At 53.8% G+C, this 26,547-nt stretch overlaps 9 protein-coding genes across 9 annotated transcripts; 4 read left to right on the top strand and 5 right to left on the bottom strand.

Moving 5' to 3' along the window:
• Positions 1-393: 393 nt before the first annotated feature.
• Positions 394-4,107, top strand: CPAR01_02935 (uncharacterized protein; the record flags this gene model as incomplete). The annotated part of the gene is made up of 1 exon (XM_060487222.1): positions 394-4,107. One exon carries the CDS (start codon positions 394-396, stop codon positions 4,105-4,107), a length of 3,714 nt encoding a protein of 1,237 aa, XP_060354550.1.
• Positions 4,108-5,506: 1,399 nt separating this feature from the next.
• CPAR01_02936 (uncharacterized protein) lies at positions 5,507-6,313 on the top strand (the record flags this gene model as incomplete). Its single annotated transcript, XM_060487223.1, has 2 exons — positions 5,507-6,055; positions 6,125-6,313. 2 exons carry the CDS (start codon positions 5,507-5,509, stop codon positions 6,311-6,313), a joined length of 738 nt encoding a protein of 245 aa, XP_060354551.1.
• A 174-nt stretch (positions 6,314-6,487) lies between these two features.
• On the bottom strand, positions 6,488-8,281 carry CPAR01_02937 (U3 small nucleolar RNA-associated protein; the record flags this gene model as incomplete). The annotated part of the gene is made up of 1 exon (XM_060487224.1): positions 6,488-8,281. One exon carries the CDS (start codon positions 8,279-8,281, stop codon positions 6,488-6,490), a length of 1,794 nt encoding a protein of 597 aa, XP_060354552.1.
• Positions 8,282-8,958: 677 nt separating this feature from the next.
• Positions 8,959-9,850, bottom strand: CPAR01_02938 (uncharacterized protein; the record flags this gene model as incomplete). The annotated part of the gene is made up of 2 exons (XM_060487225.1): positions 8,959-9,331; positions 9,783-9,850. The coding sequence occupies 2 exons, from the start codon at positions 9,848-9,850 to the stop codon at positions 8,959-8,961; spliced, it is 441 nt and encodes a 146-aa protein (XP_060354553.1).
• Positions 9,851-10,997: 1,147 nt separating this feature from the next.
• Positions 10,998-13,553, top strand: CPAR01_02939 (indigoidine synthase A like protein; the record flags this gene model as incomplete). Its single annotated transcript, XM_060487226.1, has 4 exons — positions 10,998-11,405; positions 11,500-12,167; positions 12,231-12,524; positions 12,578-13,553. 4 exons carry the CDS (start codon positions 10,998-11,000, stop codon positions 13,551-13,553), a joined length of 2,346 nt encoding a protein of 781 aa, XP_060354554.1.
• A 1,695-nt stretch (positions 13,554-15,248) lies between these two features.
• CPAR01_02940 (arsenite resistance protein Ars2) lies at positions 15,249-18,062 on the bottom strand (the record flags this gene model as incomplete). The annotated part of the gene is made up of 3 exons (XM_060487227.1): positions 15,249-15,773; positions 15,798-17,815; positions 17,939-18,062. The coding sequence occupies 3 exons, from the start codon at positions 18,060-18,062 to the stop codon at positions 15,249-15,251; spliced, it is 2,667 nt and encodes an 888-aa protein (XP_060354555.1).
• A 1,624-nt stretch (positions 18,063-19,686) lies between these two features.
• CPAR01_02941 (TspO/MBR family protein) lies at positions 19,687-20,426 on the top strand (the record flags this gene model as incomplete). Its single annotated transcript, XM_060487228.1, has 3 exons — positions 19,687-19,798; positions 19,862-19,955; positions 20,036-20,426. The coding sequence occupies 3 exons, from the start codon at positions 19,687-19,689 to the stop codon at positions 20,424-20,426; spliced, it is 597 nt and encodes a 198-aa protein (XP_060354556.1).
• Positions 20,427-21,208: 782 nt separating this feature from the next.
• On the bottom strand, positions 21,209-22,276 carry CPAR01_02942 (uncharacterized protein; the record flags this gene model as incomplete). Its single annotated transcript, XM_060487229.1, has 2 exons — positions 21,209-22,102; positions 22,166-22,276. The coding sequence occupies 2 exons, from the start codon at positions 22,274-22,276 to the stop codon at positions 21,209-21,211; spliced, it is 1,005 nt and encodes a 334-aa protein (XP_060354557.1).
• Positions 22,277-24,025: 1,749 nt separating this feature from the next.
• On the bottom strand, positions 24,026-26,218 carry CPAR01_02943 (pre-mRNA-splicing ATP-dependent RNA helicase PRP28; the record flags this gene model as incomplete). Its single annotated transcript, XM_060487230.1, has 1 exon — positions 24,026-26,218. The coding sequence occupies one exon, from the start codon at positions 26,216-26,218 to the stop codon at positions 24,026-24,028; it is 2,193 nt and encodes a 730-aa protein (XP_060354558.1).
• Positions 26,219-26,547: the final 329 nt, after the last annotated feature.

The raw sequence follows: 26,547 nt of genomic DNA on the forward strand, positions 1-26,547 counted from the left end.
CGTGACCCGCCCGCGCGGTTGGTGCTGCCCTCTTGTTTGGTGCTTCTGGCTTTCTTGCTTCTGCAGCGCCTACGCTTCCTTCTCCTACCCGTTTTCGTCACTTTTCTTGGTTCCTCTTTCTTTGGTCCCAAGCAACCTTTCCTCTCTGGGTGCTACCGTCCTTTTTATGGACTTGTTGATGGAGACTGCCTGCATTAGGGCCAGCCAGTGTTACCTTACTTTGTCTCTTCCCCGTCGAAACCGCTTTTTTAAAACCCCCGTTGTCCCTCCCCCAGACACCATCTGACGGGTTCGGTTTGAGTCTGGTGGGAACTGAGATTCAAACTCCCTTTTTCAACACTACCAACCGAATGGCCATTGGCGCTACTCTCACCTTCACAACTCTAGACGGACATGGCCGAGTCTGATCTCGTCCGTCCTTCAACGTCGCATTCCGGCGCCTCGGGCTTTCAGAGGAGGTTTCTTCTTTCAAGCCCGGGGCGGCCTCGAACCGCAACTGGTCTCAACGACCCCAAATTCAACACCCCCTCGCCTGCTGGTGGCTTGGCTATCCGAGTCTGCATCAAGTTTCAGCCGTCTTTGGATCTTACCTATGAGAGACAATACCAATCATCGTACGGATTCGAACCGACCGATCAACTATGTCAAGCACTTATACGTCGCTTAACCCACTGCTCTCATGAGCTTCTCACCCGCAGAGATTCAACCGCCCTCGAGCGGACTATCCCACAAATTGGGGAAGGAAAGCCGCTTCGATTTGAGTTAACCTACCAGATCTATCGCGGAGGCCCGGAACCATGGGCAACGAAAACGTTCAGTTCGTACCAGAAGTACCCCATGGATAAGCCGTTTGCCATGGAGATCGCTCGCTCGACAGACCGCATTATAGGCTCCTTTATGAAGCTTCACGACAAGTCTTTCAGATGGACGCAAGGGAGGACACGTGAGCGATCCTCAAGCGAGCTGGAAATTCTCAAACCTTTGAGCAACCCGGTCTCCCTCCTTCACGTCCCCCAATCGCGTTTCATTGATGCTACCCAAGATTGGGAATTCGTCCCCGGCTACGAGATCACTCTATCCTTCCGGAGTCGATGCAAGTCACGCAGGCAAAGAGAATGGCAACGTACTATCACGCTGAAGAGCAAGCAGAGCTCCCCGCTAACCTTGTCCCATGGAGAAGATATGGCGTGGGTTTTGTCAACAGCGATGCAACGTGCCTTGGATGCTAGGAAGATGGCGTTTGATAGGCATCACCGCCAATCTCGTGACAGATTTGACTTCCTTGACGAGTCCCATCATTCTGAGCAAAACGCCGTTCATGTCGGATTCCAAATACGGAATCAACTTGGACTGGATCACAGGCACCTGCGCCGCGAGCTTGATAGCAACCTGCTCCTCTTCGAGCACCCTGAGGGTCTCGACTGCGACCAGTTCTTGAGCCAGCTCCAACATGCCTTTGAAGCGGTGCGAGATGATACTGACAAGGAACTGAACGAGATGGACGACCTCAGAGTCACAGTTTATGAACTGTCCGGGCGCGGCTGGAAAACCGAAAAGCCATTTGCTGTCTGCCTCGACTCAACTGCCTGCTATTCTCGGAGAACGGTCAAAGCCATCTTGGACAGAGTGCAGACCGGCGTTGCGGATATCCTCGGAGGCAACGATATAAGTATCACTCTGATGGTTCACAAGCGTGGCCACCTGGTTTTGGACAAGACCCTCGTGGCCCGTTCGCCGTACTACGCGACGGGACAGCGCCAAGACGAAGATCCTGAGACCGTGAAGGAGAATTTCCTGTCGAAACTCAAGAGCCGAATCCAATCCGACATTGCTTTGGTGGTGAAAGACACGTGCGCTCTCTACGACTCTCAGCCACAGAACATTCGCGTTGTCGAGCGGCCAGTTCCTGCAGCGAATGACCCTGCAGAGATGGAAGCTTTACCATCTAGTAGCCCGCTCCCGATCCCGACGCCTAATGGAGCCGTGCCGGACTCTTTCGATGGCAGCTTCACTGAGTCGTCCGAACCTTCGATCCTCGAAGATGAAACGCTTCAGAATAGCAGTGGGGTTGAAACGATGGCCGGAAGCGTCAATGACACCGTGGGGCCCTCGCAACAGCCTGAAACTCCAGCCAAAGCAATCGCTTCCAGAGATCAGCTCGACTGCAGCGGCAGCAGTTTGTCCTTCTCGATGACTGAAGACGGCGAAACTACATATCCATCCTCGTCGTCTACTCCAAGCCTTGCCGACGATAACATTGGCACGCCCCACGATAGCCTCTTGATCACGCCGACCTTTATGCGAACGCTCTCGGGAACCCCTCAACAATTTGACGCAGATCCGAACATTGCCGGTTCAGAAACCTCCGATAGCGACCTTGTCGACGATTCACTAGTAGGGCCGCCGACACCGACGATGCAGCGCTTCAACGGCCCACGACAGTTCAGCCTGCTGGGTAAAGGCAGCCGGTCTGTTTCCAGACAATCTCTGGTATCAACCGACTCTGGTTCCGAACAGCGGTCACTGACCGACTCGGAACCGTCGCCTTCGCCAGAATCAGAGGATGTGATTGTCCAGGTCGAAGAAGTTGCTGAGTCGGAGCCCAAGGTCCAGTCTGCTGCCGCCTGTTTGCCGGTATCGCCTGCCGCGGAGGTTGACGAGCCATCTGAAGAGCCTGCTCTAGAAGGTTGGCTCGAATACTGCTGCGAACCAGTCGATGCCGACGAACAGTCGGTCGCACCGGAGTCGGAAGCATTGCTTGAAGCCGAAGTACAGAATGCCGAGGAGTCGATAAGCCAACAACAGCCAGTGATCGTCATCACTCCAGACGTACCACGAGCTAGGCCTTCTACCCCTCCCCGATCCTTCGAAGGCTTCTTAGAGTACTCTATTGAAACCATCGTCGAAGAGGACGAGGACGACTCTGATGCTGAGTTCCATGACGCAGACTCTACATCTGCCTTCGCCATCATGTCGAGCCCTTCAAGCTTTGCAACGGCGACGGAGACTGGGCTGAACTCTCCCGTCAACTTCGACAATGGGCCACTCTCACCCCTTATTCTCGATTCTGCGACGGCGTCACCTAATCGGGTTGATTCAGCTTCGCCTTCCCTTGATCTCGAGAAGGGAGCTTTACCGCCTGCTGTCGAGGTGATGAAGTCAGGTTCTCTATTTGAGGATGTGCCATCCGCTCTGGCTTCGACTATCCAAGTCGATTCTTGTACGTCTTCCACTGACACGATCGAACCTACCACCGCCCCGCACATTCCCGAGGCAATCGAGCCCTTGCTACCCAAAGCAACTGAGGATTCTCCTCCCGAAGTTGCCGAGGACCCTTCTATTCCTGAAACACACGAGCCCGCTGTTCCCGACGTTCCTCCTGCCCCCGAAGCCATTGAGCTGTCCGCGGTTCCCCTGGAACCTGTCGAGCCGACTCTTGATTCCTCCGAGCAGATTCACAGAGATTCACAACCTCCAGTCCTGACCGAGGCCCAGTCCGTCTCGGATGAAGCTCCTCGTACGCCGACATCGGACTCGGTGCCCTCGTTCAGCGACAAAGAGGAAACTCGTGAACCGTCTACTCCGCCGTTGATGACTGAAACTGAGGATTCGGACTACTCAGAACCTTCAGAGCCTACCGTACCATTCCCCGAATTCTCCAGCGATGCGACCGTTCACGACGAAACCATGTCTCTCTCGCACTGGTCGCCGCAGAGAAGATCATACCACTTTGACGACTCGAGCGACAGCTACTTCGGTCACATGCGCAAGATGTCGATCCCTCGGCCATTGTTTGCCCGTCCTAGCTCGAGTTACGCATCCTTCGGCGGATCATTCGGCCATAAACGTCAATTTTCATCACCGACTGCGGGGTTCTTCGGCCTCCAGGAACCGCGTCGTCTCGACATTGGTCTCCGTGGTGCTTTGGTCGGTATCAGAGCCCTACAGAGCCAGGGGAAGCTAGAACGACGGCCATCGCAAGTACTGTTGACACTCGACAACGATAAGGGCATGGTCCTTGTGCCTGGCAATAGTCGACGCAATAGCGAGAGCAGGGGAATTGGAGGTGCAGGAGTTTTGGGGCTGGGCAACGCTTTCGCGTTTTGAACGCATTGCCGGGACTGATAGAAGGATAAACGTCACAGGAGGATTCTTAAAAATATGATGATATGATGACTTGAGGGGAATTGGACGGCGGCACGGAGACTAGGTCCAGCGGCCACCCGGGCAGAAATCCGGTTGTTGGCATGAATTGGCGTTTGGGGTACTTTATTTTGATACAGCGGGTTTCAACGCAAGCGCGCAAGCGATGCATGGCGGGCTGTTTTGCCTGATCAAAAGCGCAGTCTACGTCGCTATTACTAGAATTAGGCAATCAAAAGCACGAAATCTAGAAACCGGTATGAACTACTCATTCTATATGCTCGCTTGTAACAGATCTGGTATATGTGCGTACTCTGTGACATTGCTCTGATCCAGGTCAGCCTTGTTATCAAGACTTCTGTGTAACTTGAGCTGTTTGTCTCCCGAAAGTTGCGTTTACCGCCCTTGAGCGCTCGCCCGCCATACCGCCACTCACCAACAGTTGGAAATGCAATGGGGCAAAACTCGAGGCTCGAGGCAAGGGTAGATAAATGAACAAGCTTGCATGGGATCTAAACCTCGAGTGCCTTGCCTCGAGCACCTTGAACGGTTATCTCGGGGTGCATAACCACGAGATCTCCACGTCTATTTCTGAATGATAGTGTTCAAGAGTAGTAGTGCTGCAATAGTGTGATTGTGTCATACACAATTTTGTCGAAGTTTTGTTGCTTGTTCTTTCTTTACCCAGAGGCGCAGATGGTTATCTCGGGGAAATGTTTGTCTCTTCCGAGGCTACTCTAAACTTGGCATGTCTTTCAATCTGTATGCCTAGAGCGCCTTATTGGACGTGTCAAACTTGCTCGGCTGTCTCTACACGACCACGCGGTACAGAGAATCCCATCCGCCATCGACCAGTACTTGAACGTCTCTTAACGTATATATGAATATGATTCCCCTGCTCGTCTTCTTTGCCTTGCACTGGATTTGGTTTGAGTTTGCTGTAATTAAATGTGACTGGGATCAAGGTTTGTGCTAAGACCAGAGACAATCTCATGCTGCGCCGTTCAGGGTCCATGTACGTCCTAAAGTTGAGACGCAATACTTCATGGCTCTCAGTATTATCCTGAATACACGAGTGGAATAATAAACGCCTGCTTCTCAGTCGAGTGAGTCTTCGTTCCTCACTTCATCTTTTCTCCCACCTTTTGCGATCGCCATCCTTCCGCGGCGGGTTTGTGCGACCTTATCCCCCTTATTGAACCAACACGGGTCAAACGGAGCGCCCGCATAAAATCGCTTTCGGTCATATCGGCATCGGCTCATGCTCATTCTCATACTCGTTTGAGGTTGAGGAACATCTCACCTCGCATCCGCTATTTACTTCTCTCAGATCCGGCCTCATTCATTTCCCTTCACACCGACGATGACTCGCAGAACCAAGAACGCTGCCCGCAAGGCCCGGGAGAAGGCCGCAACTGAGGAAGGAGGCGCCAAGCTGCAGAACTTGGAGAAGATGATGGGCGAGCTCACCATCAAGAAGGAGGAGGAGGCTGAGGGTGAGGAGAATGGCAATAATGGAGGCGAAGGAGGCGCCGATCTCCGCGACATTGAGGAGATGATGATCCAGTTGAACATCAAGAGGGAGGATCATGCAAACGGAGGCAGCAACGACGACGGTCATGATCAGAAGGGTAATGATGCGATCTTGGATTGTGTTGAGCTGAAGGAGGCCTTGGATGACCTCAAGAACCCCAAGAACATCGATCCTAATGAGGAGAAGAAGGCGAACGGCGAGAACAGCGCGCCAAGGATGAACAGGAAGCTGACCGAGAAGGAGCAGGCGAAGGTTCAGACGAACCTCGTCGCGCGCTGGGAGGAGTACTTTGGCAAGAGAGAGCTGGCCGACTGGCAGCGTCTCTGCGGTGATCTGGGTCTGGAAGCGGATCTGCCCACCAAGACCCAATGTCGAAAGGTGAGTTACCCTCAAGAACCACTGCGTGATATATCGGCGGCTGACAAAGTGAATTTCCTATGAATAAAGGCCCTGAAGACGGTCCACGTCAGCATCAAGCAGTTTCTCAGTGTCGAGAACCGACCGGGCGAGGTTGAGTTCTTCAAGAATCCCTCCCAGCTTGGACGGTATTGCCGCAAGAACCGCATGTTCATGTCCAGCAAGGAGCTTCCCAAGGGTGATCCGCTCCGCTCCCTACGGCGCAAGATGAGATTTTAATGCTGGGAGGTTCCAATGCTAAAAGGGGAGATGAGTGAAAGGGCGACATGGCGAGAGCACAGAGGACAGCCCGTTTTTGATGCAGGAAGATGTAATTAAGACAGGCCCTCACGCCAGATGATTAACCTCAATACACAAACATGCCAACCGAATTTTCTTTTTTGGATACCCTTCTTAACTCCTAATCTCCCACATTCTAATCTTGCCCGTATCATTGCCGACCGCGAGAAGCTCGCTGCTCCGCCCAAACGCAACGCTCGTGATTCTGCCCAGGGGCGTCTGTTCCGTGGGCCAGTTCCTGTAGACGGTGCAGCTGGGGAGGTGAACCAGGCGCAGCGCGTCCTTGGACTCTGTGCTGCCGAATGCCATCAGCTGGCCGTCGGGGGAGAAGGTCAACACCGTGATGGGTGTGACGAGCTGCTCAAACGTGCGCGTCGGCTCGGGCCGCTGCTCGACGTCGACCTCGCCGGCCTTGGACGACGTCTTGACGAGCGTGTGGCGATCGTAAATGTTGGTGATGCCGCTGCTGGAGCCGACGGCAACCCACCTGTCGTCGCCGAGGAGTTCGGGGCCCTGATGGCCACCCAGCGCGATGACGATGCCGCCCACGCAGCCATCGTCGTGCCATACAGCCAGGAACCGCTTCTCGGCCACGCTGTACTCTCCGACGGAGCCATCCCGACCGAGGATTGACATGCCCTCGCCGTTGCTCCACCACACGAAGTCGGCGATGCCGTGCCGGCTGTCCAACCGGGCGGCAGCGATCCACTGCCTCGACTCGGTGCTGATGATGTTGATGATGCCGCCGCCCTTGCGCGTCGACGCCACGAGACCCATGTACCGCCCGCAGGGGCTAAGCTTGAAGCGCTCCATGGTCTTGTGCTCGAGCCTGTGGCCCTGGATCTGCGACGTCTTTTGCACGTTGCCCGTCTGCAGGTCCCAGCTGTGGAAGAATTTGCGCCGGCCGGCGAAGAAAATTTGGTCGCCCGACGGGTAGAGGAACTCTGCGCGGCGGACGTCGACGCCCTTGGCCTGCACTGAGGTAAGCATCGGGTTCGCCGTCGGGTGGGCCGTCGGGTTGAGGTGGTGCAGGTAGAGCACGGAGGAGACGCTCGAGGAGAGGAGGACGGGGTATCGCGGGTGGAAGGAGAGGTTGTTGACGGCTGCCTTGTGGGTGTCGGGGATCTCGCGCGTGCGCTGGATGTCAATGACTTCGGGGCGGAGGCGGGCTTTGCCGCCGTTGGCAGCGCCTTTGCCGGCGAGGCGGTGGACGTCGCGCATGAACTTCTCGAGGGGCGCCGCGGAGAGGTTCGTATCGCTGCCTTCTTCGTCGGAGCTAATAGAGGAGTCGGAGGCGGCGGCCGAGGAGCGCCTTCTCCTCTTTGCGGGCCTTCCCTCGGACGAAGGCTCCTGCGCCCATTTTGGCAGCGGGTTGAGGCGGACGAATTGCTGTCTCAGTCTTCTGCTGTACTCTGCGCCGCTGACCATGTCCTCGGCCTCGGTGATGCGCAGCTTTCGTAACCTCGTCGCGGCCGCCAGGGAAACGGTCAATCGCTCGTCATCACTATCCTCCCACGCAGGCGCGTTCTCGTCAACGGCCGCTGGCTCTTGCTTGCTGCCCGCCTTTGCGCCGCCCTTTGCCGCGGGGACTCCGGTGTCGAGGAAGAAGAGATCGTGGTCGGCGACTTCCTCTAGTGTGGGCTCGTCGTCCGGCTTGGTGAGCTGGAGGTTCTTTTCTCTCTCGAGTCGTTCGATATCGCCGAGAACATCGTTGCGGAAGAGCTGTTCGCGGAAATCGGCCTTGCCTCCCAGGACCAGCTTCTCGAGCTCCTCTTCGTCGGAATCCTTTTCGTCGAACACGGGTTTCGGTTTGCGTTGGCGGGGGACTTCCTCCTCAAATTCTGACTCCTCGGAGGAGGTGACCTCTTCCTCTTCGGAGGATTGCTCAAACGGTTGTTCTTTTGCCATTGTCGCCGGTCGGTGGTGATTTTCTTGTCTCGTTCGGTCGTGGGCGCACCAGCGGATCGAGGTGGGAATGGACGGGCGGCTTGCAGAGGACGTCCAGAATTTTTTTGATGGAGCTTTCAGCCTTGCATCTTCAAGGAGGATTTGATTGGCGTAGCTGTACACGCTGGGAAACAACTCAACCAATGGCATTTGAGTGATGATAAGGCTCGATTGCGGGGCATTTAGGACCCCTCCTAACGAGACTCAAACTGGCAAATGGGTGACAAAATAAGATGCTGGTCGACACTCGACCATGATACCTACTTACCTCTTGATTGTTCCTGACTTTCTTATTCTTCTTATCTTTATTCTTGAGGTTTCCACTATCTTTATTCTTCTTATTATCTTTATCGTTCTTACTGCCTTTACTATTCTTATTATCCTTATTATTTTTATTATCCTCATTGTTCTCACTGTCTTCATCATTCTTCTTATCTTTGTATTTTATATATTCATGAGATAATACTCTTAAGAAGAAGGATAAGAGAGCTAGGTACTGTAATACCTATAGAGCGGTAAACGACTATGTCGCCTACTTAACTAGTAGTTTGTGATCTTAGTATCTAGAGATATTATTTTATTTCTTGCTTTTTAGTTATCCTCTACTTCTTCTGCTAATTTCCTCTTTTTTGCTCGTCTTACTTTCTTGTCCTCGTCGGCACCAGGGCGTAACTCTTTTGGTTGTTCAGCTGATTCTGAGCGTCGGCTAGTTCCTCCGCTGTATACTCCTCTCCTGATGCGAGACTTGACAGACTCATGCCATCGTCGGTCATGGCCTCTGTGACTGTACTCTGATCGTCGTCTTCGTCATCGTCATCGTCCTCGCCTTCATCGCTAGAGATGTCGCCGTCTGTGTCCTCCTTGTAATGAATCCTGCGACGAGTAGCTTGTCGCTGCGTCTTGTTCTTGGGCCTTGATGAAGGCAGAGATGACTGCTCGGCTCCGGTCTCCTCGATGGCCTTGGTGTCGTCGCCCAAGTCTAGTCTCGCGAGGTTATGTCTAGTTATAAAGCTAAAAACCATTCGCCGGCCCTCTCAAGCTCTCACATTCCAACCAAGGCCTATTCAGCACGGAATAAGCCAAAAACAATTGATAGAGTAATATATAACAATATAGAATAAGCTAAAGCATTTCTCTAAAAAAAACATATATATGTTATTGTTTTCCTTTGTTCGCTATGGGAGTGGCAGATTTGGCCCAGGGGAGCAGTGGATGAATCTATCACCCGCGTAAGAGTCTATTGAGCTCGTATCCAGATCTGGCCTTACCACCTTATTTACTCCCTAAGCAGCCACACAGCCTGTGGTAGCGACACCGACGATGAAGATGGCATCGCGACTACTACCAAGGGGTAAATCCATCGGGCAGCTTCTATAGAAGCACGACGAAACTATCAGACTCCCTGGCAAGGTAGCTATCGATGGTCGGCCAGTGGTCGATAAAGTGGCTCAGGCAGGAATACTCTTTTCCATCGCCCTCGGTGATCAAGCCCGTGATGAACCCACAGTCGACAGTGTTTGTGTGCGCCATGATAGGCTGATTGTAGTGTTTATGTAGTGACCGTGTATATACCGAGCCGGGTTCGTGGCAACTTTATCCTGCAAAGCAGAAAGCTATAAGGAGGCCGAGGGTTTTAGTGCCTCGACCTGTCCCACAATAGAATGGCAGAACGGTGTCTTGTAATAGTATATGACTCTATTTGCTGTTACTTTCAACCTCCCCGACGACGAAGAGAAAGACACCCTCGAGAAGGCCTGCTTCCTTGACCCCGACGGGAGTAAGAGATCGGACTAGAAATCGGTATCCCCAAGTCTAAGTATATCTTGAGCTCTGTTCCTAATACTATAATTATCGCCAAGACAACTACTTTTCTTTACTCTGTAATTATTCTATTGACAATATGTCTTAAGAAGCTAAAAAAGAGTGTAATGACAGAGGCAATAAGAGAAGTAGTAGTAATAAAAAGGGATTAAGATATGTCTCGGCCGGCATACTATTTTGCCAAGCTTAGGGCTATGTCTGTTCTTGCGCTAAGGGATGGATCATTCATATACCCTCAGCGGGTCTGAGCCGTCAACCAACTATCACTGGATGAAAACATCCACACATCCCCGATAGTCTAGTGGTGAGGATATCTGCTTGTCATTGAAAAGTCAGCGATTCGCAGGGGACCGGGGTTCAATTCCCCGTCGAGGAGTATTCTTTTGCCCAGACTTATCATTTTATGAGTTATCGTGAAGAATGGGTGGTGTTTGTGAAGTTTTTGTCATGGTTATGAGTTGTGAGAGTGAGTATCGTGGGATCGCGAAATGCACCTACGCTAAGCCACAGGTAGCGTGGCGCGGTGGGGTTCCAGTCTGGACCTTCCTTGTAAGTAAGGTAAGCACCACTGTATTTCGGAGGGCGTGCACCTCGGCTCTGGGTACTTGGTAGGGCGTCTTCTCATATCGCCGTATTCCGCTGCTCTTGAGAGCTAGACGTTCATCTTATATGTTGAGCACCCAGCGAGCCTAATTGAATCGTGTTCAGCTCTCAGTAGCAGTCTCGACTTTTATAGCTTAGTACGACAAGCTTGGCGGCCACTCTCCTTGTCGAAGAAGCAAAACATTGATCAGTTCATCCACAACAAGACAACCAAGCAACCAGGGGCACGGCACATCGCCGTCGTCTATCAAACATGATTGTCCCACGCTCATCTTGCCGCTTGGCCAGACAAGCTCTCTCGCAGCTGCAGCTCTCGCGCCAAACTGTTGGGGCCAACCCAGCACGTCGTCACATGAGCGCCGCCGCATACCAATCAGGCGGACTGAAGAATCTCCTGCGTGTTTCTGAAGAGGTTGCCGATGCCGTTGCCACAAATAAGCCGGTTGTGGCTTTGGAGTCTACAATCTACACACACGGTGCGCTGGGCAATGATCTCGGCCTGGAAGACATTGTCCGTCAGGGCGGCGGTGTTCCTGCTGTGTGTGGTATCCTGAACGGCGAGCCTATCGTTGGAATGACGGAAGCTGAGGTTGCCTTCATGGTCGATTCTGGCACGGCGGGCAAGGTGTCGAGGAGAGATGTTGCTCACCTCGTTGGACTGGTAAGTCACTAGATAGCATTGCGCTATATTCGTGTTGGTCCATTGACAGACGTCTTCTGCGCACATTCCATGCCTCAGTTCTAACATATCTCAGGGAATCACTGGAAAGAAGGTCCATGGCGGCACCACCATTGCCGGAACCATGCTACTCTCAAGACTCGCAGGCATCCGCGTCTTCGGCACTGGCGGCCTAGGCGGCGTTCACCGCGGCGGCGAGAACTCCCTCGACGTCTCCGCAGACCTCACGGAGCTCGGCCGCACGCGCGTGGCCGTCGTGAGCTCAGGTTGCAAGGGTTTCCTCGACATCCCGCGCACGCTCGAGTTCCTCGAGACGCACGGCGCCTTCGTCGCGACTTTCGCCGACGGCCGAACCGGCAACGTCGATTTCCCCGCCTTTTGGGCCCGCGAGAGCGGCACAAAGAGCCCCGCGGTCGTCCAGACCGAGCGCGAGGCCGCCGCCATGATCTTGGCGCAGGAAAGCCTAGGCATCGAGTCCGGCATGCTCTTCGCCAACCCGATCCCCGAGGAGTACGGCATCCCCCGCGCGGAGATGGACGCCGTCATCGAGACGGCGGTCACGGAGGCCATTGAGAAGGGCTTCACGGGCGCCAAGAACACGCCCTACGTCCTCGGCAGGATCAGGCAGCTGACGGAGGAGCGAAGCACGCTGGCCAACAAGGCGTTGGTGAGGTCCAACGTGGCGCGGGCTACCAAGATCTCGGTGGAGCTCTCGAAACTGCTGAACGAGGGCGTTTCGAAATCGTAAGTTTTCGATTTCGTTGTATATAGCTCAGCCGGGGACTCGGACTCTGACTGCGTAGATAGTTCTTCGAGCACGCATGTTTCTGGTTATGACATTCCCCCTAAAGCTACCGTCAAAGTGGAAGAACCCAAGTCCAGCAAGGCCGATGTGCTTGTGGCGGGCTCCGTAGCGATTGACCTGAGCTGCGACTACCATCCCCTGGGTGACAAGAAAGAGGTCGCGCCTCATATGCAAACCTCAAACCCTGCTTGTATCAACCAGTCCATCGGCGGCGTCGGTCACAACGTCGCTCTAGCAGCTCACAGAGTAAGCAAAGACACGACAGTACGCCTATGTAGCTTGATCGGTGACGATGTGTAAGCCCGCTCCCCCCTTATACCTACAATTCCACACCTAACGAAGTGAAAAGCGCCGGCGCAACCGTCCTGTCCTCTCTCAAAGCTTCAGGCCTCGAGACAACCTACATCCGCCAGCTCACCTCCGAGTACCACGTCGCGAACCGGACGGCGCAGTACGTCGCCGTCAACGACGCCGAGAAGAACCTCGTCATGGCCATGGCCGACATGGGCATCTTCGCCAACCACTCCTTCCCAGACTACTGGAAGTCCGCCGTCGCCGGCGCCAAGCCGGCATGGCTCGTCGTCGACGGCAACTGGAGCCCCAAGGACGTCCGGGCGTGGATCGACGCCGGCCGCGAGCAAGGGTGCAAGGTCGCCTTTGAGCCCGTCTCGACGGCCAAGTCCATCGGTCTCTTTCCCAAAGAGCACCCGCACCTCGGCGTCTTTCCCAGCCCCGGCATCGACATCGCGTCGCCCAATAATTTTGAGCTTAACGCCATGTATAGCGCGGCCAAGGAGAATGGCTTCTTTGATACGCCCGAGTGGTTCGAGGTCATTGACGCCTTCAACATGCGCGGTGCGCGAGACCGCTTCGTGGCTCTTACGTCCAAGGAGATGACTGACGCGGGCATCCCCGTGCAGACGGTTCACCTCCTGCCGTACATCCCTACCTTAGTCACAAAGCTGGGGTCCAAGGGTGTTCTCCTGACTACGATTCTAGGCAAGAATGATCCCAGACTCAAGGATAGAAACGAAGAGAAGTGGCTGCTTACGAGAGGCTACGTTGATCATCCCACCGTCGGCGGCGTCTACATGCGCTTGTTCCCGCCTGCTGAGAAGGTTGCCCTCGACGAGATTGTATCCGTCAATGGGGTTGGTGATACGTTCTTGGGAGTTCTCATTGCTGGCCTGTCAAAGGGGGGCAAGGTGGAGGACTTGATCGATGTCGCGCAAAAGGCGGCAGTCATGACGCTCAAGAGCCACGAGAGTGTGAGCCCTGACTTGGAAAGGCTGGATGGGGCCCTAAAGGCTTCTGTGAGGAGTTGAGAGCATCATGAAGTTACCCATGTAGAATAGAAAAGTTCGCGGCGTTCAGTGAGACTTGACCCTTTGACCTGCTTCATGTATACCGAACGTGTTGCGTGCTCTTGTGATGATATGTCAGCAGAGGCAAACTTGACTGTCGAACAGCTGGGTTGTAGGAGTCGAACCATATGCCTGAGAAACACCAGCGTCTCGGTTTGTTCATACTAATCAACCACTCAGCTGGATGGCCTCGGCAGCTTCGAAATGCGGGGTGCTCCGTCCTTTAAATCTATAATCTATGTACCCTTTACTCTGCTCCTCTCGTAGTCTTGTAAGTCAGGAGTTGAGGATAAGATCGAAAGGCAAGGTTGGCGGGTTCCCGGGGTTTGGGTCTAGTCGGACTGCATGTGAGAGTGATGCTGCTGCCTTATATCGACGTTCTTTCTTGGTGATATTATTCATTCTTTATGTTGAACACATTCTCTCATCGCGTTCATCATTCCTCAGACAGCTAGCTCCCTTCGCCCTACGTATTCGGATTCGAATACGTTCACCAACGTGAAGCCAGAGGCGAACCTGGCTACACGCGACTATATTCTTCACTTCTGAGCTATGGAAAACAAAGAAGTCATGGTTCTTATACCAGCCTAAGGAAGTGACAGTGCTGTCACCAAGTAGATATCAAGACCGTGTTTCTTACTATAGCTAAACACTAGATGTTATGTTGAGGAAAGAATCCTAAAACGAGTTTTAGCTACTGAGGGTAAAAGCCAATACTTGCCCCCGACTCTCAAGCTTGCAGACAAGTACCTAGCAGCAAACATGCCTGTCCAGGCCGGCAACGTTTGATGTCCCGGTATCAAACAGGTATACAGACACGAACAGTAAGAACGAGACATCATTTCTCATGTAAAGAATAGAATTTCAGTTCAAATTTTCACTTGACGAGAGAAGAGTCCTGATCCGGCTATGAACATCATGAACGCGTCATATCGGAACGGGATTGTTTGAGCTAGTAGCATTCATATACAGCCATGGAAAGTGAAGTAGTTTGTGAAAGAGAGTGATGACAACACGCGTCCAGATCTCTTGACTATCTAGATCTGTATGAGAATTGCCCTGCACAGTCTCACAGCAAAAGATATTCAGTGCTAGCAAAGTTGAATAAGTCTCAAAAAAATTGTTGCGCCCAGAGCAAATGGCGAAATTACATCCTCAAATACCAAGCCCTCAATGAAAGGGGCCTTTGTCAATCAGAGGCAACAATACAATGCCAGCAACAAACAAAAAGAGATGAAGAATAGCCTTGGCTGTTGGGAGACTTTGTGCGTGGACTCTTTACTGTACTTCTGCTTATTGACATAGACGGCACAATCTATAACAAAGGACATGAGAGGGCATTTGAATCAGCATTGCTCAGTATGGGAGGATACTGACAAGACTTTGTTTGTCTGATGATCCAGGTCAAATAATTAAAACCCGTTTTCATTCGCAATCCCAACCTAACCCCGAAATTTTGTTATTTTACAAAGTACAACTTGATGTGCCCGATGATTATGCAATGCCCATGTTGTAAGAAGCAAGCCCCCGGTAGAGCGTCATTCTCGGCGCCCGTGACCAGTCGCACGAGTCAAAATTTCTTAATAACAACCAATGGTTCTATCCCTCCTTGACCACTGTTTTGCGACGTTCCAAGCGATGGGAGTAGTTCTTGTCCTAATAATTCAGCTCTCCGCCGCCGCCGCCAGCGACGTGATCGAGATCCTCGTAGCTCTTGAGACTACGTCCCTGAGTGGCCTCCCGTGGGCCGACAGCCGCTCCACCGCCGGCAGCACCGTCTCCCCACTTGCCGGCGCCACCGCGGCCTCCTCCCCTCATTTGACCGTCCCAACGGGGATTCGGGCGTCGGTCATAGGGACCGCTTCGGTAGTTTCCACGGCTACCGCTCATACCTCCGCGGCGAATGGGGCCAGAGCCTCCGCGGTCATCGCCACCAGCATTCCATCCGGACTGCATACCGGGATGTCCGCCACCGACGAACGGCGGGAACCCGCCGGGTGGCATGGGGAATCCAGGGATGGGCATCATGCCATTCATAGTAAAGTTCTGCAAGTTGAATCCACGAGGGGTTCCAGTTGCAGAAGAACCATTAGCCGGAGGGAAGTGACCGTTGGAATTAGCATCAGTCCTTGATGGAGCAATGTGAGATGGGTCCATGACATAGGCGTTGATAAGGTGGAACTGTGGAGTTGGTTAGCAGCTGACGTCAAGTAGCTGGGAAAGGTGACTTGCCTCTTGCTCAATGGTTTCGAGCCATTCGTTGTGGCGCTTCTCGACGTGCTTGCGCCAGAAATGCTCTTCCTTGAACAACTTGGCACACTCGGGAACCTTGCATCTCCATTTGTGCTCGTCCTCCTGCTTGACGTATTTCAGCAGCTCGTCACTGACGGCATCCTCAACGGGGCGGCCTCCAAGCTTGCGCAGGTCTGCCGTTTCGGGCTCAAGGATTTGCATAATCTTGTCCTCGAAAGTCTTGACCCAGTTGTAGGCGCGAAGCAGCTGTTGTTCTGCCTTGCCGGTAGTACCGCGGAACTTCTTGTCCTCAGTCGCTTCGCCTTCCTCCTCGATCTCGCTGCGCTTCTTGCCAGGGAATGGCTCCCCATTGGCACTAGCACGCGCAACGGCCTTGGCGGAAGTGCTAAGGGTGGTCCTCGGGCGACGCAGGTGACCACCGGGGCACTTGCGAGTGAGCTCATGAATTGAATCGCTCTCAAAGACACAGAAGAAGCAAAAGTTGTAGACGCGTCTGAGATACTCAATCATGAGATCCAGCTGCTTCTTCTTGACCAGGAGGTCTTCGTCGTCAACGTCGTCCTCCTCAACAGCACCTTCATCTTCGTCATCGTCAATGGCACCATCCTCTTCGTCTTCCATGCCGTCATCAACGTCGAGGTCACGCTCCTTCTTGGCCTTCTTCTTAGGTGCAGTGACTGCGGGCTGAAGGCGGCCGCCGTTCTTAAGATCGTCGACACGTTCCTCAATCTTTAAGACGGCGTTGAAGTCAGAGCCGAAGTCTTCCTCAAACTTGTTGACAAGTCGTTGAACCAGGCCCAAGTCCTTCTCAACTCGCTCGGGTGCAGAGAACAGATCCCAGAGAGCCTTCTTTCTGGGGTGACTGGGAGGGTTGTGCACACCGACGTGGCAGACGAAATCGCCCCTGACTTCGTCCTTGACAGTCTTGCCGTTGACAGCATCAAGTGCCTTCTCAGCAGTCGACACGACTGCAGGCGACTTCAAAGGCATATCGCCATCCTCATCCTTGGGGTCGACGCGGTCAACGACTGCGGGGGCAACTTCTGATGAAGGGTGAAGCATAACCCAACCAATACGATGATACCGCTTGCTGGGGTTGGGATCTGACAGAGAAAGCCACTTGAAGCCGCCCTCTTCTTCGCCGAGATGCTCCTTGCAGAAAGTCTCGAGGTTTTGTCTGCTGACATGGGGCGCAATGGTCTTGATGAGAAGGGTAGGCTGGTACAGGTTCTCGTCTCTGATGTCACCGCCGTTGGCTGGCACAAGGTCTCCCACGCCCAGGATCTCGTTGGCGGCGGTTGCTTCACCTTCCTCCTTCTCTACGAGGCCTCCAAGGCCATTAGTCTCGCTCTTAGGAATTCCCTCCAGCGAGAACTCGTCAAATGTTCCGGACTCAAGATCTTGCTCCCATTGGCTGTAAGCGCCACGGCGGAATTCGTTAAGCTGGGCTCTGAAACCGTCACGAATTTCAGGGACGTATCGCTCGCGGAACCACTGCTCCTTCTTGTGCTCGCCAACGAAAGTGCGAGCCATCTTTGCTTGAAGTTCTTCCTTGTAGGCGTCATACGCGACCTGAATCTTGGCCTTCTCCTTTTCGCGCTCTTCTTGGGCTTCACGTGTGCCTCGGGCACGTTCCGGTTCCCGGCGACGGCCAGTACGTTGGCGTTCCTTCTCCTCCTTGATCTTTTCGTTCATCCTCCACCATTCGCCAAAGTATGAGAAGCCGACTTGGTATGGGAGCTTGACGGGATCCGCAAGGGGGTTGACGGTCATCGGCGCAGAGGCGCTGCTGTCCTGTCCAGGGACGTAGCGATCAATGTTGGATGGCGGTGACTGGATTCTCCTTTCCCGGCGGTCATCGCGATCTCTGCCACCAGCGTAGTCGTCGCGACCGCGACCCCTTGGCTCATATCGGTCGATAGCAGCTGGGGATCGTGAGCGCCGTCTGTCACGGTGCTGACGCTCATGGCCTGAAAGATTTGTCAGTAATTGACCAGTAAATCCTTGCCAATTCAAGGCTCAGTGTCGTGGGAGAAGCCTCGACAAGAAACGACCGGAGCCATTGAATGGGATAAATCAGAGATCCTACGCACCGGGCGATCTACCGCGGTAGAATGTGTCAGCTCGCTCTTCCTTGACTCGCGTGTCGTCGCGACTGCTCCACGTCCTGTCACCCGGCGAGCGCGCAGAGTCTCGATGTGAAGAGTAGGAATCCATCGTGGATATGTCGCGCTGAGTCTAGTGTGTGGGACGGTGAATGGCGTCTTTGTTGAGTTCGATTGACCTCTTCAGCCAGATTAAGTATCGCGTCGGCGTCGGGTAGCTGCGTGGTTGCTACTCATGTGATTTCGTTTCGCTTGCTCGATCGAAGGAAGGAAGGAGGAAGCCTGTTGATTGGCAACATGATTGCGGTTAGAGAAATCATTCTGCAGGCGGAATACGGGACGGCTTCTGAGGGAAACGGAAGAAGAGATAGAGAAAGAATTGAGAATTCGGGACGGAAGTAGCAGTAAAAAGTGGTGCAGCTGCCAGAGGGCAAAGATGAGTTGAAAACCGACTCGTCACTCTGACGATGACGGTGCAAACGGAAGAAGAAGAAAGACGGAATGCCAAGTGAGGCCTGCTGAGAATGATTGACAAACGAGGATGGTTGGATAGGCAGTTGGGCGGGAGTAAGAATGGATGGTCTGGGAGAGGGAAGACAGGAATAATGGGGATTGAATTGAGGTGATGGATGGACAATAGGTTGCGGATGAGTAAAGATAATGCAGAAAGAAAGGGAAGAACGAACTATTCCGATGGCGAGGGCGTATGCCTCGACGATAAGACGCGTGATGTTGTCGTGATCCAAAAGGTAGAGGGTTTTGGGATGCACGAAGGAGAGGTTGAAGATGGGAACGCTGACCCGACTCCGTACTCAGAGGGCGACGAGACGATGGGAGCGAGACACGAACAAAGGGTCGGCTGGAGAGGTCCACCTTGAGCGAAACGGGCTTAGTGTTTCTTTCGGAGGATCCTCGGCAGCGACGGCACTCTTAACTGCATACGTCCTCGTTTTCGCATATGTGCTTGCTAGATACGAGTCGTTGACTGATCTGCACCTTTTCTACAAGGGAAGTACCTTACCTTATGATGGATAAGATGCCGCAGTCAATCAAGTCCAAAAAGAGTCTTTTCGAGTTGACTATGCCTTCTCTACACAATGCATCCCGGGTACTGGCAAGCGCAGTAATCAGTGCCTTCCTCGAGACCTGCTAATGCTGTCGCAGCTGCCCCCAGCCGTGACAGGCGGGTCAATGTCCAGTGGAATTCAATTGCTGTAGAGCTGCAGACAACGGCGGTCGATCCCAGCGATCTCCAGAGCTTCACCCCTGTAGCGGCAGAAGCATGTCCATCTGAGGAACGGGGGTCCCCATCTGCCAAACTGCCACCTCAGCTGAGATAGAATGGGCGGATAGACAACGTGACAATTTTCACTACTTTGACCCAATCGTCTTTCAAGAATTGACAAGCACCACATGCACCTTCTGATTCGTGAGTACGTCTGTCTTGCGCTTTCCCGTTCGTCAACATCGAAATTCGAAGTAGAAGTCGCCAGATTGAGGTGGTTCCTGACAGGAGACTTTCTCTACATTGCGTCATAGCTCTCCTGTAAGAGGATAGCTTCCTCGCATGTCGGACTGAGACCCGCCCCGAGGTTACTTCTCACCACCCGCATCGCATGTTCCAGACGAACCGTTGCATTTCACTTATAAACACACCACTCGCAATTATCGCGTCTAATACCTTTCTCACAATTCTAGTCAATTTCCCACCGACTACATAACCGAAATCGGCCACAATGACAACCTTCATCCCGGCCCTGACCTTACCCCACCAGGTCTTCGAGAATGCAGCCGCCTCGATCCTGCTCCCCATAGCTCTCGGCACGGCCGTCGGCTTCTCTTCGCGGCGTACGTTCCCCTTGAGGATACTTCACACCCTCAAAAAAGGCGATACTAATAAAGCTCATGCAGCCAAGGATACTAAGAAGACCTATGCCGCCATCAAGAACCCTCCCGGCCGCCCTCCCGCGTGGGTGTTTGGTCCGGCATGGACTCTCCTCTACGGGTAAGCCTAACTTCCTCTCCCAAAACACTTCACCAACACGATGACGCTGTTCTCTGGTATCTAACAAACCCTCCTTCAAGACTAATGGGCTACTCCGCCTACCGTGCCTTCCACACGGGCCTCTCCCCAACCTCCACCCTCTCCCAAATCGCCGACACAAAACATGGTGCCACCCTCTACACGATCCAGCTCGGCCTCAACCTCATCTGGATGCCCCTCTTCTTCCTCCTCAAGCGCCCCGTCGCCGCCACCGTCGACATCCTCGCCCTCCTCGGCATAAACTCCTACCTCGCCTATCTCTGGGGCTCCGTCGACGCCGTCGCCGGCGCCTGCCTCGTCCCCTACCTCGGCTGGCTCTCCTTCGCGACCTACCTCTGCGCGGGAGCGGGCTACCTCAACGACTGGGACCTCAAGGGCGCCGAGGCGCGATACGAGGCCGAGCAGGCTGCCAAGGCTGGGAAGAAGCAGTAGTGTTGTGATTGTTACCGCTGTCGTGCGGGCGTGTGTGACTCGTGCAATGGTCTAGAGAAGGAAGATGACGAGGAGGAGTGGACTTGGTGGGCGTATCTGCGTGCTATGGCGTTCTAGTTGGTTATTGGCTGGCCTGTTCCTTACGTTGAGCATTTACTAGGAAAATAAATTCGATATCCATCTTTATGAAAACATGTGCTCAACGTATGAATTGAAAACCGTTCAACGGGCAGACAATGTCTGAATAGCTTGTAATAGATGAAAGGCGTACAGTTGTCACAGGTCATACATAGCCGTATGAAAACTGACGAGAATATAGGACAGGAAGGACTGGTCGACGTGGGTCTCAGCAGCTGTCGAGTAAAGCATTTACGTTACTACCATCATCAAAGCCAACAAGTCGCAAAGAATGCGCGGTACCTTGGTTAAGCCAGCAAGAGTAGTCTTCAAAGAGGAAGCCCCGGACGGTAGATGGCAACACATCAAATCGTATAGCCTTTGACTCAAGGTTGTATATGAAAGACTCAATAGTCTATGCTTACGTCTCTTCCCAACTTTTGGTAAAAACCCACATCCATCTAGCCGGGCCAATTCTGCCCAAAGTGTATGCACATGTATAAGTATATATACTGTTTCCGGAATCGTATCCCCTTGTACGCCTTCTAAATGCCAAATTGTATAAAACCACCTCCCCGTCTTCCTACCACAACAGCAGCCACAACCACCCAAGTCTAGGGATATCTCAAAAGGGTTTCGATACGTGTAAAGGGAAAAAATGACCTCTACTGCAGAGGGAAATGTCGCTTGAGGCCGTCAAAAACAATGAAAATGAAGGCCGAGCTGGGCGCCGAGCGAAGGCACGTAATGCCACAGCCCCGGTACAGACCCCTCAAGCCGTGTTGCCGCCAGACGGCCGCGCCTTCCTGCCAGAATGACCGGTTCAGCGCTGCGTCGCCGATAGCTGCCGTCTGCATGCGCGACTTGATCGTGTCGGCCGGGAAGAAGAGGAAGTTGTATGACACACCGCCCGAGGCGCCCGCCAGCGCCTGTTGCCACAGCGGTAGTGGCTTCCCAACCAAGGCGTCCTTCTCTACTTGCGTCTTGGCCGACCTGGCGTTGAGCACGTTGAACATCTTCGTAACCGTCTCCTTGCTGCCGAACCATGCAGCGCAGCCGCCCGACTCGCGGATCAGAGTACCCATCTGTCCATGCCAGAAGCCCCTGATGCCTTGGTGGCGGTAGATATCGCGGACGACAGACAGCGGGCGCAGCTGTTGTGGTGCCCCCAAGCCGTCGGCGCCGGCAGGGGCCTGGATCTTGCACTTGACGAGTTCAACGGGCGTCAGGACGTATGAAGTAAAGAAGCCGGAGAAGGCACCGGTGAACCACAGGGCTGAGAGTGACAGCTCCTGGCCTTGGGGCGTCCAGCCCGACTGGTATACGGCGGCGCGACCGATCCGTTCGAAGAAGAACAGACTGCTGTTCTCGAGCGCGGCTCCGACGAGCGGTGCGCTGATACCGCGGTATAGGCCGCGGAAGCCTTCAGCCTTGAAGGACTGGCGAAAACAGTCGATCGGGCCCTTGTAGCGGAGGGGCTGGTTGTCGGGTTGGGATTGGAGGCGGACCTTGACCGTGTCGAAGGGGTACTCGATGTATTTTCCGACAACGCCGGCGACCTGGTAGTAATTGGCTCGTCAGCGAAATTCGCTCAAGGCTTCATTTGCAAGCGGGCAACTTACTGATCCGTAGACGATGTCCTCCATAGCCTCCAGAGCCGCGGTACGGCTCTTCTTCAGCGACACGGGTGCGTCATGGTGGGGAATCTCCATCGCTACTGCGGCCGAGTCCATTGTGATGGTAATTGCGAGGTGCGATGGCTAGCTGATAGCTGCCTGAGCTACTTGGAGGTCGTCAAAGGTATGCGTCAGGTCGGACGAAGGATCGAGCACCTCCAGTTATCCCTCAAAGGTCGGTGGGACGAGGGGAGGGGGTTATTGTGCGTTTGAGCGAGTTGGTCGTTCGACGAAAAAGTACCAGCCAGGATACCGCGCAGCTCAACAGCTTTTTGGGTTGCGGCCGTGAAACTTCGAGACCACCAAGTACATCAAAGAGCAAAACAAGAAACAAGTTTGCTCAAAAAAGGAGCAAGTGTAGGACGTCTGGTTGAATAGAAGGCTATTCAGCACTGTCCTCACTGCTCCCCCTCGTACTGAGTTGAATCAGGGAGGTGGGATGAACGTACAGGAAGACGGAGTACGGACGGGTACCGCGGGGCAAAAGCGAATGTAGCTGGGCAGTGTCCACGAGTGTGTCACCCAGCAAGCGCGCAACGCCCAAGAACTTTTTTTTCGGGGGTGGGTGGTATTCGATCAGAAAAATACCCACCGATACCGGGGAGGGTTTAGTTTAGTTTCCAAGTTGGGGATTCTTTGCACCAAGCTTGCGACCAATTCGAAGGGCTTGTTTGTGTCAGTGTCGATCCCGTTGGGTGAAATAATTCTCGCAACGTTGAAAAGCCCGCGCGCTAGAGAGAAAGAGAGAGAGGGAGCGCGGGAGGGAGGCAGCCCAAAGACTCAGAGCTCAGAAGAGGAGAGAGAGGGAATTAACAACGTGGTTGTCAAAACGGCCAGCTCATGACTTGAAGAGGCGCATGGCATGGGGTTTATACTAGAACCACCATGTGAAAGAAACGGTGAAGGGCGGGCGCGCAGGTAGGAAGGAAGCGCGGAATTGCAAGTTGCTGGTGGAGTTTTGGGCGGCACCAGCAAGGCAAGGTCAGCATGGGAAGCGGTACATTCCCATCTTCCATGATTGAGGCAACTTGGATGTACCTATGGTACTATACCTTGAGCCAAGCCACCTTGGGTCGGGTTGCAGAAAATTCTCTTGTCCTCTTTCCCTTTCCCGCTTCTGAATAAGGTACCCTGCCTGGTCCTTTTCATCGGGCGCTGCTTCCTGCGTCTTGCAACGGGACACTAGGCGCACTTTCCAAGCCTAGAACATCCCTGGGGGTCCTGACATCAGACCGAGGGAGGAACATTGCGTAAAAGTGCTCTTCTTGGTGGGGTTAACTCTGAAGTGCCCTGTCACTCTGGTCGGCGGGAGCTAGGCAGTCGGGTGAGTTCTTGGAAACCCCGAACCGATGAAGGCGGGTGCTGAATCCTTCCCCGCTGTCGGTGTCAGGCACAGCACGGAGCCCCGCCATCTGGGCAGGAACCAGGATCATACACAGTAGATATCGAGTCTCAATAGGCCAAAAAGGTACTTGAGGTAACGAATCTGTTGGAACAGACATCCAACGACAGACATGAATTTGAGGAATCAAATAAGGTCTCAGGACGTACATGAACACCCACAACGATCGGACACAGTTTTGTCCAAAAAACAACAATATGGGACGGTGTGGAGGGGCGACAGCAGAGACGGCACAAAAGTAGAGGCGCTAACAGAACCGAGGCGCCGACGATAATGGCTCGGACATAAAATTTTTATCAGATCAGATTATCACGATAATCTATGAGGCCGGACCTAGTCCACTTTCATCTATTCAGTCTCTTTCCTCATCCACTCGCCATGCTACCGTCACCCATTACCCTACATTAGGCGCCCCACTGGCCCCCCTTGCCTGACGACTGCTGCTCCTCTCCACCGGCCCTCTTGTGCCCTCGTGTGGGTTTCTGCTGCGCGGCCTCGTGCCGCCGAAGCTCCTCGGGCACACGCGAGATGGAGCTCTTGGAGAGCATCTGCTTCAAGTCGTAGAATAGGTCCGCATCCTCGTTGCCCAAGAATGTAATGGCAACACCACTCTTGCCCGCGCGACCCGTACGACCGATGCGATGCGTGTAGCTCTCGATGCTGGTCGCCATGTTGAAGTTGATGACGAGACTGACGTCGGGCACGTCGATACCTCTTCCTGCCAAATCTGTCGCCACGAGAACCTGCGTCTGCCCATTGCGAACCGATGCCAGCGCCGCCTCTCTCTGCTCCTGCGTCTTGCTTCCGTGTAGCGTGACTGCAGAGTAGCCCATCTGTTTGACGTCTCGCGCAACAGCGTCGCAATTGCGCTTGATGTTGACGAATACGATGATGGGCGGGGCAAATTCTCCAGCGGCAAGGATCTCCTGCAGCCGCTTCTTCTTCTTGTCCTCGCCGGACACCATCTCGACCCGTTGCTCGACCGTATCGACGGCCTCGCCAGCATTACCGATCGTGACGATGGCCGGGCGCCGCAAATACTTTCTCGCAATCTTTTCGACAGTCGGCGGCATGGTGGCCGTGTACATCATCGTCTGTCTGTACCTGTCCCTGGCACCGAGATAACTCTTCATCAAGGTCGCATTTTCCGCATCGTCCGTGTCGGGCTTCTCGTTGGTCACCGGCAGGGCATCGAGAATCTTGTTCACTGACTCTTCGAACCCGAGATCGATCATCCGATCTGCTTCGTCCATGATGACGTAGCAACATTGAGACAGAACAAGAACGCGTCTTTCGATGCAATCAACCAGACGACCGGGAGTCGCGACAATAATCTCGGCACCTTTGCCCAATGCATGCACCTGTTCCTCCATGGAGTGACCACCCACAATGCTGACTACGTTGAAGCCAAGCGGATCGGCGAATTTGTGCGCTTCCGTCTCAATTTGCTGGACCAATTCACGCGTGGGCGCCAGGATCAAGGCGTACGCTCCGTCGTTTTTGTTAATTTCCGTTAAAGGCGGCAGATCCGAGATGTAGACCAGCAACGGCAGAAGAAACGCTGCAGTTTTACCCGAACCAGTGACAGCCACACCGATGAGATCTCGAGCCTGCATCGCGATAGGAATGGCTGCTCTCTGAATGGGCGAAGGGTCCTTGTAGCCCACTCTGTCGACGATCTCCAGTAGCCTTCGCGGCAATCCTGACTCTTTCCAGCTGCGCATCGGGTTGGGGATGAGGCCACCCTTTGTCGCAATGCCAAAGTCTTCCTTGAAGATTCTCCAGTCGCGTTCCCGCATGTCTTCGAGTGTCTTTTTCGACCAGTGCTTGCCCAGGCCTGACCGATCTGCGCGCTCCTTTGCCTTCTCTCGTGCTTTGTAGAAGTCCTCCATGAACTCCTTTGCCCGTTGCTTTCCGAATTCGCGGTCTCTCTCCTCAATCATTCTTGCCCTTCTCCTCGCAATCTCTTCGGCTTCTTCAGTGTACTCGCCAGACAGACTGCCGAATGTGTAGGATTTCAGGGTTGTCGAGTTGGACTCGTACATTGGGTCGTTTTCGAGCGTGGTATCTTCTTCCGCATCCCATTCGAACTTGAACTCCGTTGCCCTCTTGCGCTTCTTCTTCACCGAGAAGTTGGACTGTTTGTTCACCTCCGGTCCGAGATACCGGTTGCGCAGCAGGTCGGCCTCGATAGCTTCTGCAGTCTTCTTCTCCTTGCCGTCCTTCGTTGTCGTCTTTCGTTCTGGCTTTTCCCGCCCGCGGCCTCCGGCACCTCGACCGTCTCTGCCGTTTTCCGTGCCATTCATGGCCTTGGGACCAGTAGGAACTCTGCTGCCATATCCATTCTGCGCTCTGTTATCGCCCGTGCCATTCGCTTCGGAAGCCCATTTCCTCTCGAGTTCTGCCTTCTTTTTCGCATCCTCCTCGGCTTTACGCTTGCGCTCTTCTTCCTCCTGTTTGGCCTTCTCTGCTGCCTGGCGCTCTCGTTCCTTCTTTGGGATGAATCGTAGCTTCGATGATGCAGCATCGGCGGCCTTCTTCTTTTTGAGAATCTCTTCGAGGTCCAAAGGGACCTTCTTCGCTTGGTTGGTGCTCATTTTCAGGTTGTGTGTGGTGCTGTGAGGGAAGGATGAGGGAAGGCTTGCTGGGTTCGGAGATCTTCGTTATGGCAGTACGTGTTGAGTAGGTGCCGAGAATGGTGGAAACCCCTTGATGCGACAAGGTCCGCAGTTTCACTACCCGGTGTGGATGCAACAAGTGAGGGGATTGGAAGCAGTCTCTCGCAAAATCGTCCGCAGCTTGCAAGTTGAGTTGGGGCCCGGTGACTGTGTATTTCAGAAGTTAAAGATGGATGATTTATCTCAGATACCTCGAGAGAAGGCTGCGATTTGCGCCACAAGTCAGAAGGCGCCACACAAATGCGACC

Source organism: Colletotrichum paranaense, assembly GCF_030867605.1.
Source record: "Colletotrichum paranaense strain IMI 384185 chromosome Unknown Scaffold_2.1, whole genome shotgun sequence".
Taxonomy (NCBI): domain Eukaryota; kingdom Fungi; phylum Ascomycota; class Sordariomycetes; order Glomerellales; family Glomerellaceae; genus Colletotrichum; species Colletotrichum paranaense.